At 39.4% G+C, this 11,218-nt stretch overlaps 1 protein-coding gene and 1 long non-coding RNA gene across 4 annotated transcripts; one reads left to right on the forward strand and one right to left on the reverse strand.

Annotated features, from left to right (window-relative positions):
* Positions 1-580: 580 nt before the first annotated feature.
* Positions 581-7,710, reverse strand: LOC124861316 (nuclear receptor subfamily 4 group A member 2-like). 3 transcript variants are annotated; one of them, XM_047354913.1, is made up of 8 exons: positions 7,251-7,710; positions 7,113-7,153; positions 6,226-6,959; positions 5,417-5,546; positions 5,017-5,174; positions 4,696-4,895; positions 4,296-4,474; positions 588-2,597 (listed from the first exon to the last, which is right to left on the reverse strand). In XM_047354913.1, the coding sequence occupies exons 3-8, from the start codon at positions 6,952-6,954 to the stop codon at positions 2,332-2,334; spliced, it is 1,662 nt and encodes a 553-aa protein (XP_047210869.1). In that variant the 5' UTR covers positions 6,955-6,959; positions 7,113-7,153; positions 7,251-7,710; the 3' UTR covers positions 588-2,331. The 3 variants fall into 3 exon arrangements, with proteins under 3 accessions (XP_047210870.1, XP_047210869.1, XP_047210868.1); XM_047354912.1 differs by having other exon boundaries at positions 7,113-7,709; XM_047354914.1 differs by lacking the exons at positions 7,113-7,153; positions 7,251-7,710 and having other exon boundaries at positions 581-2,597; positions 6,226-6,957.
* A 168-nt stretch (positions 7,711-7,878) lies between these two features.
* LOC124861779 lies at positions 7,879-10,483 on the forward strand. Its single transcript, XR_007036748.1, has 2 exons — positions 7,879-8,432; positions 9,221-10,483. It is a non-coding gene; the product is annotated as an uncharacterized LOC124861779 (long non-coding RNA).
* The last annotated feature ends 735 nt before the right edge of the window (positions 10,484-11,218 follow it).

An 11,218-nucleotide genomic window follows, 5' to 3' on the forward strand; every position in this document is an offset into this window, starting at 1 on the left:
AAGTTGCCTAATCTGGAGCTCCACCATAGTGTCTCACATTCCTATAAGAACTGGATATTGGTGTATTTGTGCTGCTGTATCTTTGCAGTTTCAACACCATCCACATCCATGTTTCTAAAATCACTAAAGAACCACCAAAGTTTTGCTGAGGACGATCCACCCCCATCAATACCCATCATCATCAGAATAAATTGGACATATCCCAAGTAATGTTATTGATTCGTTTCTATCTCTGCACACCAAACTATAGCACTGAATGGAATATTGATTTGGAACTCTGTTAAAACCTCCATAGGAAAATCAGCCTATTTTTTTTCCAGGCAGAGGATAAAACAGTGATAAATTGACTGGGATAATCTGTAAATCTGCTACGCAACACTGGTTTAGGTTAATGTTTGTGAATTCTACTGTTCGCCGAGGACAGTTTTAAAGTTTGTGTTTTCAGACTTTAAAGAGACGGATCACAACAGATGAAACAATTTATTTCACCTGTGTTGGTTCGTCTTGCTAAATCCAGGACTTTATCTCTGAGAACAGCAGCAGAAACCGATGTTCTTTAATGTCAAATCTGACCACTGGTCACTCAGCCAACAGCTTTAAAAGCACATTCTGGAGTCATAAAAATCAATCCCTTAGGATGTACATAATAATTATTCTCTTTGGCTTTTATTTTTTTTATAGAAACAAAAAAATGTATTTGCAAAAACATGTTTTATGGTAAATAGATTGATTTTCACAAAGAAATTTACCTTTTTGTGCTAACTTTAAGTGGCACAGCAATCTGGGCAAGATCCTCGGCCTGCCTCCTCCCAACCAATTAAAACACAGGAGATTTGAAGCAAGTAGGAGGCGCCTACCCAAAATAAGTATTAAAGCAATAGAAAACTTGTTCAGAGCACAATTGACATGTAAGTGATATTTTTTATCTGGAGTTTGGTTTTTTGCATCCCTCTAATACTGCCCTGGGCAACTGCCCATTAGGTCCGTATCACAAAATTACCACATAAAATATTTACTTAAAAACAACTTCCACAAACATCTTCTACAAAGTTTAGGAGTGTATGAAAGTATAAAACCCCTTTCAACATTTACACATTTTGTAATGCTACAACCATTAAACTCATTTGGATTTTCTAACAGTGCATATTTGTGAGTTGAAAGAAAACAGATACATGGTTTTCATTTTTTGTTTTTTTTTGTTTTTCCAATTAAATGTCTGAGAAGTGAAATACGACAGAAGACATGACACCATGCATTACCCTATATACACCATCCACACTGTAAATCAATGTGGTGGCAGCATCATGTAGTGGAGAAGATGGATATAACGTGACTAAATCAAGGGTGATGCTTTTAGAAAAACCTGTTAGAGGCTTTAAGTTTTCGGAACCCTAAATATACAGCCAGATCTACAATTGAATCGTTTAGATCAAAGCATGTTCAAGTGTTAGAATGACCTAGTCAAAGTCCAGGCGTTAATCCAATTGAGATATCAAGCCCTCAAAACTCTAGCCAATATGACTGACCTTGAGCTGTTTTGCAAAAGATAATGGGGAAAAAAATCAGCAAATGTTTCTCCACAGCCTGATGCATCTACCACCATGTTTCATTGTGAGAATGATGTGTTCAGGGTGATGTGCAGTGTTGGTTTTCTGACGCAGATCCTTTAAAATCCATGTGTCATTTTTCTCCTACTTTACATTTATGCACTAATTTGTGTAGATCTAATATATAAAATCTAAATAAAATACACTGATGCATGTCGTTATGTTACAAAACGTCAGGATACTGTAACTATTCATCATAGTGAAATATCACATTAAAATATTTTGTTCCCTAATGTAGAATAGGAAAATTCATTAAATGAAAATACATAACATAAAAATATAAAGGTCAATCAAAAATACTTTAAATTCAACTTTGTCTTTTATTAAATCATGGAAATGACTGACAGGCTAAACACAGCTGACCATTTGTAGCTAATATTACTAAACAATATTTCACAAATAAATATAAGCATGAAAAAACAAGCACTTGTGCTGTATCAAAACACTTTTATACAAGCTGAACAGGCAGCAAAATGTGTTTAAACATGTAGTTTTACTCAATTTACAGTTAATCTATAAAGAATTGCAGTTTGTAGAGGGCAAAACCTCATCAGCTTTAAGTTTTATATGCTGTGTTTGGCCCAAAGAGACTCACACAGCAACTTAAATTTCGATTTTTTTACCGTTTTTTTGCAGAGCACAGATCTCAGATTGCCAGGAATCACTGATGAATATGGACAGAAGAAGTTAAACATCTCCATCTGGGTAAAAAAAAAAAAAGTCTCTAAAATGGCAGCGTGTCCAGGAATAACTTATCTATCACAGCAGGCGGTGGAACAAGGTCCTCCAGCTTCAGGTAGAAAATCCTCTGCAGGCCTTGGATGCACAGAGTGCGAAGTTCAGGCAGTTTCTCCAGAAGTTTGGACAGGTGGTTGGACCAGTGGTTTGGGCCTCCACCATCCGGACCTGCAGTTCCGTTGTCTTTTAAACACCTGACCACATTGTTCTGCAAATCCTCAACCCTCTTTGGTTCCTTCAGCCCGTGGCGCTCTGAATGTTTCAAAATTAGAATTAGCATCAAACAGCACTGGAAGACTTTAAGCTTTTTCAGACTGTTGAGAAAATATTGAGTAAATGGTTGCATTGTATTATAACTATTATGTTACAAGAATATGATTCTACCCTGTAAACCTAACTTTCAGCTGTTCAAGACATTCAAAAAACAAGGAAACTACATCAGTGTTTTCAGTTTAGCTAATAATTGTAATGACTTATCAAATAAACTGTTTTAAAGACCCGGAAAACCCTTCATCCTTTTAGCCAACTTCCCCAACCAACTATAAACCAGTTATAAACAATTATGTAAAAAGATTAGTTTATTATTGCACCATTATCCTTTAGCTAACTGTTGTTAGCCAAATCCTGTTTTAACTAACCATACATTTACCAGGCTAACTGGCTGATATTATTAAGAAAACCTTCAATTTCACATTTTTGCTTCTTATCAAAAATGTGACCTCTATACTTGGAGTTATTTTTATGAGATCCAAGTATGCATGTTTCGTAATTAGCCATCTTTTGGCCATTTTAAACAATAAATATTAGCTTACACTCGGTTACAATGTGAGAAATCAAAACTAAAATCTATTCATTGTTAATATCATCCCACATTAAGTATTTTGATCTTTATCTCATTTATCAAAAGTAATGAAAACATTAATGTTAAATATTGTTCACATTCAGTTAATTTCTGTTTTTGGTCGTTGACAATTGTTTTTGATAGGATTTTTCAGTGAGAAATGTAGTGACTATTCATAGATGTTATGGTAATTTGTGCCTGCAAAAGCTTTTTTATGCCAAGTAGGTTAGGATTTCTCACCCTTTTATTACTCATTAGCCATTTACAAAACCATTTAGCCATCCATACTATTAGTTCAGAATTGATTATTTACCCCATACGATTTCCAGTGAAGATCACAATGAAGATCATAAATTGTCAACTACTTTGTAAACTTTTTACCACTTTGCATTTTTTGTCTATTTATAGATTTATTCCGGAAATACGAAATAACAATATTGAATACTGAAAACACTATCAAATTTCACCTTTTAATCAATCTCTTATATTTTTCCTTGTAGCTCTTTTATTGGAGATTTTCATAAATATTAGCTTTCTTTCGCAGATTGTTTAAATAATTTGTTTAAACCTTTTTTTAAAGATCAGCTTTTCCTTTTAGCTAACCATAGCGAGGTTTTATTAAAGCATTTTTCCAATTTTCAGCTTTACTTGTAGCTATTTAATTAACCAATTTACCCCATAAATAATCAGACCATCATTATGAACCCCTTACAGCATTTCTAGCCCACTTTAACAACCTTTTAACAATTTAATAAATGTACCAACCATTTTTTCTAATTGTTTGGAGACCCTCTTTATGCCATAAATATTTTATTGGAAATTCATAACTGTTTGTAGCTTGATATTACATGATCCACCCATTCATCTATGGGACAACTATAGAAGACACAACTTGCTGCCTAACCTTTTCACACTAGTCAGTTATTTATTCTCCTGCAAATCTTGTCTTTGGCTCATCTTTATACCTGGGGTAAAACTGACTCACGCACACGGCTGCCACATTTGAAATATAACTGAATATTTTAAGCCAAGCATACTTAAAAAAGATCATATCTCTAATAAAGAGCCTTAGATTCAAGCAGTTGAATCTGCACAAAGTTCTTGCTCACCAGTGAGTAAAGCCAGGGTGCAGATGCAGGAGAAGGTGGAAACATCCAAGTTCATCCTCTGCAGGTTGGCGGAGAATTCAACAATGCTGTCGATCCACTCCCCAAAGCCTCGCAGGCACTGTAGTCGATGCCACACGGACCCGTCGCAGAAGACCAATTTTCCCTCTTCTGGATTGGATCTGAAATGACACAAAATCTTGTGGGAGAACTAGCTGAAAAGGTTAGGATAACTGCAAATTATACCAGGCTGTTGCACAATGAGGCCTGTCCTATCAGCTATTGGACATATACTTCAGATCAGGGACATGTTTAAAATTGAAGGCAACATGAAAATCAGTTTCAGCTTCTACATCATATAGACCGACCAGCGGGTTAATCTTGTAAAAGGTGAACTTGTTACCTGTATGACAGTCGTAAGACAAATAGCTCCAGGAAAGCTGAATAAAAGAGGAGGTCTTGGTCATGCTTAGGTAGGGTGGCAAAACCTGGGATTCTATGCGCCCAACTCCGTATGACCTCCATCGATCTTGTCAAAAGGTCATAGAACTGACGGACGTGCTGCGCATCGTCACCCAGCATTTTTCCTGGACTTTCCTTGAACTGCAATGATGCAGTAAGATATTAGGGTTGTGAATGAGAAGGAATACCAACAACTACACCTTTATTATGGGTTTAATTTACTATGTGCCACATTAAGGCTCATCGGTATGGGATGACTTACTTTGGAATAGTCGAGGCGAGACGTTGGAGGGTTTGACTCTATATGTGCCCTAATGAGTGCACTCAGAAGGGTGCTGCCATGCAAAAGTGAGTCAGGCAGAGCTCTAGGTTTGGACGGCAGACGACCTCTTCTGCCTTTAAGACCGTCCGTCCTCACCACTGCAAGAAAAATACTCTGTAAAATGTTTATGTTGTAGATTCTGACATTGGTCTCAAACTCTGTCCTGCCCCTTTTAGATGCATCCCCGTTCCAACACAGCAGAATCAATGAATGACTAATAAGCAAAAGAGGTCATTCAGGTGTGCTGGACCAGGGATGCCCCTACAATTTGAAGGATGGTGTCATTCGAGGACAGGAGGTGGACAACCCTGCTTTAGGAATTCTGTTGCGGTGGGCATACCTTCTTTGACCATTCCCACTGCCAGGCACTTCTGGAAGCGACAGTACTGGCATCGGTTCCTCCGTCGCTTGTCTACAGGGCAGCTTTTTGCAGCCAAACACACATACTTGGCATTTTTTTGCACCGTTCTCTGCACGGATGGAAGAGGGAAGCAGATATGCTTCAGCGGACAGTTAAACAAACAATTTAAGACACTGACTGTTGTTTTATATACAACAGGCACACGTTTACTGAACCCGTACCCTTATCCTTACCCTAGTCTTGTAAATGCTATTGTAGTGCTGCGAACACCTTTGCCGGCTGGATATCACACATTTTCAGAGACAGAAATTTTAAATTTTGAACCCAGTTGCATGAACATGAACATACAAATGGTCTAAATTGCCCTTTGAAACTAATCAGCAGCACCTTTTACTCCTATGGGCCACCTGAGGCGGTGAAAATAGATTCAACAGGCAGACAGGGGCAGTCTGGGTAAACACCAGGTCGTGGTCATTCATAATTTTCAGAATCACCCTGGGATTATCTTTGTAGCAGATGAAGGGGAGAGACTTTGCAATTCATGGCACGTTGGCAGCCACTTTCATACGGAATATATCATCTGTAAGGAGATCAACAGAGCAAAACATGCTTCTGGAATATAATATCCAATTTCAAAGGGCAGTCAAGAGGTCCACTGGGAATTTTTTCATTGTTGAGAATTATTTTGGAATAGCATGACCAGATCCAAGATCATTTATGGGAATTTTATATAATTGTTCAAAAGCTTATTTTAATGAAAAATAATTCGACATTGGCAGCCCACAGACCTTGAAGAAGCCCTTGCAGCCTTCGCAAGTGCGCACTCCATAATGCTGACAGGCTGCGTTGTCCCCGCACACCGCGCACAACCCGTCCGAGTTCATCAGTCCTCGCCCGGCTCCCGAAGAGGTCTGGTATTCCATATAGTGGTGGCTGTGGGAGAACTGGAGAGGCCGAGGGAAGCCTATCCCGAGCTGTTTCCCTTGCTGCTGGACCTCAGAAACGTCAAATTTCATCTGGCAAGTGGGGAAGCTCTGGGCACCGTGCGGTGTGTGTTTTAGAGAAAACAGGGAAAACCTGGAGAGGGCGTTTTTGTACAGTGAGCCGGAATCCTCCCAGATGTGTCCATGTGGAGAATGGAAGCTGCGCGGTGAAGGGTTTCGGTAATAATACATGGAGCTCTGGGAGGAGAGCAGCTCATCCGAAGAGTGCAGGGGATTCTGATAGCGCGGACATCCTTGAGCATCCTCCACTTTGACGCACGGCAGCTCCGCCTGCACCGCCGGCATCTGGAAGACGCATGGCGGCTTCGCGTCGTAGCTGGCGGGGTAGCTGTCCGCCAGAGGGCCGAAACCGGCTCCGGATGAGGCAGCCGAGAGTTCACTGTTCGTCAGGTCCATGCTGAACTTGACAAACTCCGGCGTGAGGAAGTCACAGGTGCGCTCTGCGCCGGCGCTCTGAGACGCAGGGCTGGCGCCTTGTGGAGAGGAGCCGCACTGGTTCTGGAGGCACGGCATGACCTCTGAAAAGACATAAATTTAGCTGTACCAGACATGTGCGTAAATCTGACAAGATTAATAAACGTATGAGATTTTCTGCAAATTTTAGACTTTTCTGGTTGGTTGGAAAATGCTTTAAACGACAAAACAACATAAAAAGAAAGACCAGAGTTTACCTTCAAGTCCTGTTTTGCAGAAGATGGAATTCTCCTCTAGGCTTTCCCCGCCGCGGAGGAATAACAATAGTCAGTTTGCAACCTTTAAATGAAGACGTATCCACTAATTTCGCAATTAAAAGATAGGATTTGCTCTACCTTAGACGTGCGGAGCGAGAGATTCGAAAAAAGAATCCGGTTTAAGTAAATCCGCTCTCTGTCCAGATCAGGGGGAATGACTGCTCACAGCGGCTCTCAGCGTGCAGACTGGACAGCGGCGGCACAGACAATGTGCTTCTGTTTACGCGCTCTGGAGTCTTGTGCCAAACCTCTTGACGCACAAGTCCTAGAGGGTTGCTGAGTGGGTAGGTGGTGCGCACACAGTCTACGCGCTTCATTTTGTGTGTGTGTGTGTGTGTGTGTGTGTGTATTAAATGCATCCATATAATTGTATTCAAAGTGCCTTCTCAGAAAATTTAAACCTCTTGAACATTTTTTTTACATTTTAATACGTTACAATTACAAACTCCTATGTTATTTATTAGGATTTTCTATAAAACACTGAATCAACTTAATTTTATAACTAAAGTTGATAACTGACTGTATTCATCTTACTGTCAATCATTATTAAGTGCTACTCAAAAAACTCGACGCAAATCGTTACCTCATTTTTTTAAGCTATAAACCTTTATTACTTTAGTTTAAAAAAAAGATGGGAATTAAAAAGAGAGATCGTATTCTCCTGTTTTAGCTTCCCTTCGATGTGTCAGAGTCTGAGTCTGTGTGTGTGTGTGTGTGTGTGTGTGTGTGTGTGTTTGGTGCTCTTGTCTTCATAACCATTCAGTTTTCCAGTTGGTGCTGGAGTTCTCAGGTGCGCTGGATGACAGGTGTCTCCTATCTGCTGATTGCTTGGAGGAGTACTTTAGCGGGAGGCTGCCAGCACTTCGATGCCAGAGTGTTTGCTTTAGTGGCTTTTACCTGAGGCTTTCTTTACCTTGAAGAGTTCCGACTTCGTTCCAGAGTTTCTCTGAGCATCTGGATTCTCAACTACTGAATTAAGGATCTATCTTATTGTGGATTTTTTCCTCTCTACCGTCTGTACCGCTCGGACACGGACCAAGCTGGCGGCTTCCCGTTTTCTCCAACTCCTGGACCCAGGCATCAGCATACCCTGTTCCTTCCTCCATCTCAAACATCGGCACCTGAGCACCCTTTGGCTGACATCAAGATCACAACGAAGAAGACAACTGAACGATCTTCCCTCGCAAGTTAAGACTCTGAATCTCTATCTCTCTCCCTGGTGGTTCAAGCTACAACAATTTAGTAAGCCATTTCTCAGATGTAAGTAATCAGTTACTTCATATCAATCGTTTCCTTCCCATACAGTTGGTGTTTCCAGTCCTCCCCAGATTACTTTGCTGACAATAAAATTCGTGAAAACTTCTGAGTGTTCTCTGTATGTGGGTCAGATCTATACTGAAAATGACACAGTGGCTCCCTGTTAAGTCCAGAATAGAATTTTTAAAATTCTCCTCACATAAATTCCTTAATGATCTAGCTCCATCATAAATCACAGATCTGATTGTTCTAAATGATAAATGTTCCTAACAGAGAATTTTGCCATCCTGAGCTACACCATATTGTCAAAAGTGTTGGGTCACACCACTGGAGCAATGAGTTCCAGCTGCAATCACTTCTGTGGCTGCAGTTGTATAACATTTGGTGTTGAGAAACTTGACTGGTGTGCACAGAGTCCTAACCCCAACCTTCTTAAACACCTTTAGGATGAATGAGGGCAGAGGCTGCATTTCTCGGTTTCCCATCTAACTATGAACACACTCTTAAACCTTGTGGAAGATGTTTACAGAGTTGGTAAAATTGCCCTGGCTGACAGCAGTGGGGACATCAATAAATTGGAGCTTAAAGATTAAGAATAGGATGCAATCAAAGTTTATGTAAAAGTAGACAAAATGTTAGCATTATAGTGTATCTCTGTTATGCTGCTATAGACTTAGGCAGCTGGAGGACCACTTTTTCTAACTCTGCTACTTTCTCATACTACTCTCTACTTTTTGATAGTTAAAAGCTAAAACAGCAAATGTTCTTTTTTTGTTTTTTTCTCTTCATAGACTCTACATCTGGTCTGGTGCTGTGACAACTTCCTGGAGGGGTGCATCAGTTGAGCTACTGCTGCCAACAACTTCATGTTCTCCTTCAATGGATGATACAGTTGGCCCTGTCTTTCAGTGTTTAACCCTGTCTCTCTCATAGATGTAGCTATTGGCTGAGCTTTTACTGTGTCTAACTGCATGTGCTCTCTTTGATCCTGTATATTTCAAAACCGGCTCAGGTGTGTTTCTTTCCTAGATGAAACCACTAAACGAACTACTGCCATTAACTTTTCACTTATAGAAAGTATAAAAAGCACTCATGGATCAGTGTATATGTGTTGTTTTTGGTGCATGCTCTGTCTTGTCAAACTCCCAGTCGGTCATAGCAGATGGCAGCTCACACTGAACCTAGTTCTGCTGCAGGATTTTTCCTTTTAACCTCTTAAGCCCGAGGGTATATTTTCCAAAAAATGTGTATGGCATTTCTCAACTTGTCCAAAGCCTACACTGCTATTCTTGGTATCAACTAACAGGTCCTGGAGGATGATGTGTAAATTTGAGTACATTATTCTGGGCCTGAGTAAATGAGGTTTAAATGTAAAAATGCAAAAATAAATTCTGCCTAACAAAACACAGATGTTTCCATACAAAACCTCTTACTCTTGCTGTAAAGAAGGAAATAAACACAATAAATTGTAACTGCAACATCTGAGTGACATCTGTAGCCAGTCTGGTCTCAACATGACAAGGAATTGAAATGTTATACATGTTTAGACATTTTTGCATGGTGTTTGAGCTGTGGTCAGTGGACATAAGAATGAAGTAGATACTTTTGTAGAGGAGTCTCAGATGAAGATCTGGACATATGGCAAGTGTGTGTCAGTCTTACAGTTAATCAGCTATGAGTGTGTTGTTTCTAAAGAGGTCAAGTCCCCTTTGTAAGGGGACCCTCTGGCTTAAGAGGTTAGAGTTTTTATTCCGTTGTCTACATGTGCATGTTCAGTATGAGCATCCTAGTAGTCCACTGTCCATACAGGTTCGTCCAGGAGGAGTAAATGTTGGAAGTCACTGACTCGATGCAATCTGCTGGGTTTCTTTAGATGGGAAAACTTTTTAACCAATTTGAATAATATCTAAAGTTGACTGCATTGTTAACTAGGATCAGTTGGAATATATGTACTTGACTTGTATGATTGGATGGATTGAAATGACGTTTTCTGTAAAAGTGCTGTGAACAACTGAACTAAAATAAATACAACTAGTTTGTGGCTTACACTCTTATACAATGTGTCAGTAAAACAAATATGTTGTCTTAGGTTTTCTGATGCCTTTTGGACAAATTTAGTAATCTTGTTTTCAATATTTTGAAAGTCCAGTCCTTTGCAGTCTTAAAGGATTTTTGTTCTCACTGTAGGTGAAAATCTTCACTTTTCTGGTTACATTTGCTTAATCTAAAATAGAAAAGCTTGCATGATGACATGATCATTTAAAAAGCACTATATCACACAATTTTCTGGTGTTTTATTCGTATGTATTAAACACTCCCTGGACAAAGCTATGAAGAAGGGCACTCACCAGTTGCTGAAGCCTGAAATAAAACTAAGAAATTGTCATGTCTTATTCCCTCTTGTTAGGTGTGGTCTGAAGGCAAAAGAAAGTCCACACCTTACTTTTTTTCAAAGTTATGCACACTGGAACAATAACTTCAACCAACTCAATACTTTCCTTTTGTTAGTTTAAAATCTGTTTTAAGCTGAAGTGGCATGACTTGATTTTTATGTAGACTTGCTTAATAAATCATAAATTTTTAGGTTGAAAATTATCTTCATTTTGAGCTTTATCAATAATCCCCTGATTTATTACTTTTTGGACGGTGGTGTTTCACATCTAGCTCAAGATCAGCTAGATTGGATGGAGAGTATCTGTGAATAATTTTCAAATCTAACCCACAGATTCTTAGATTTAGTCTGTCTGTACTTTGACTGGGCCATTCTAACAGATGAATGATCCGAATCA

This window comes from Girardinichthys multiradiatus, chromosome 24 (assembly GCF_021462225.1).
Source record: "Girardinichthys multiradiatus isolate DD_20200921_A chromosome 24, DD_fGirMul_XY1, whole genome shotgun sequence".
NCBI classification, from domain to species: domain Eukaryota; kingdom Metazoa; phylum Chordata; class Actinopteri; order Cyprinodontiformes; family Goodeidae; genus Girardinichthys; species Girardinichthys multiradiatus.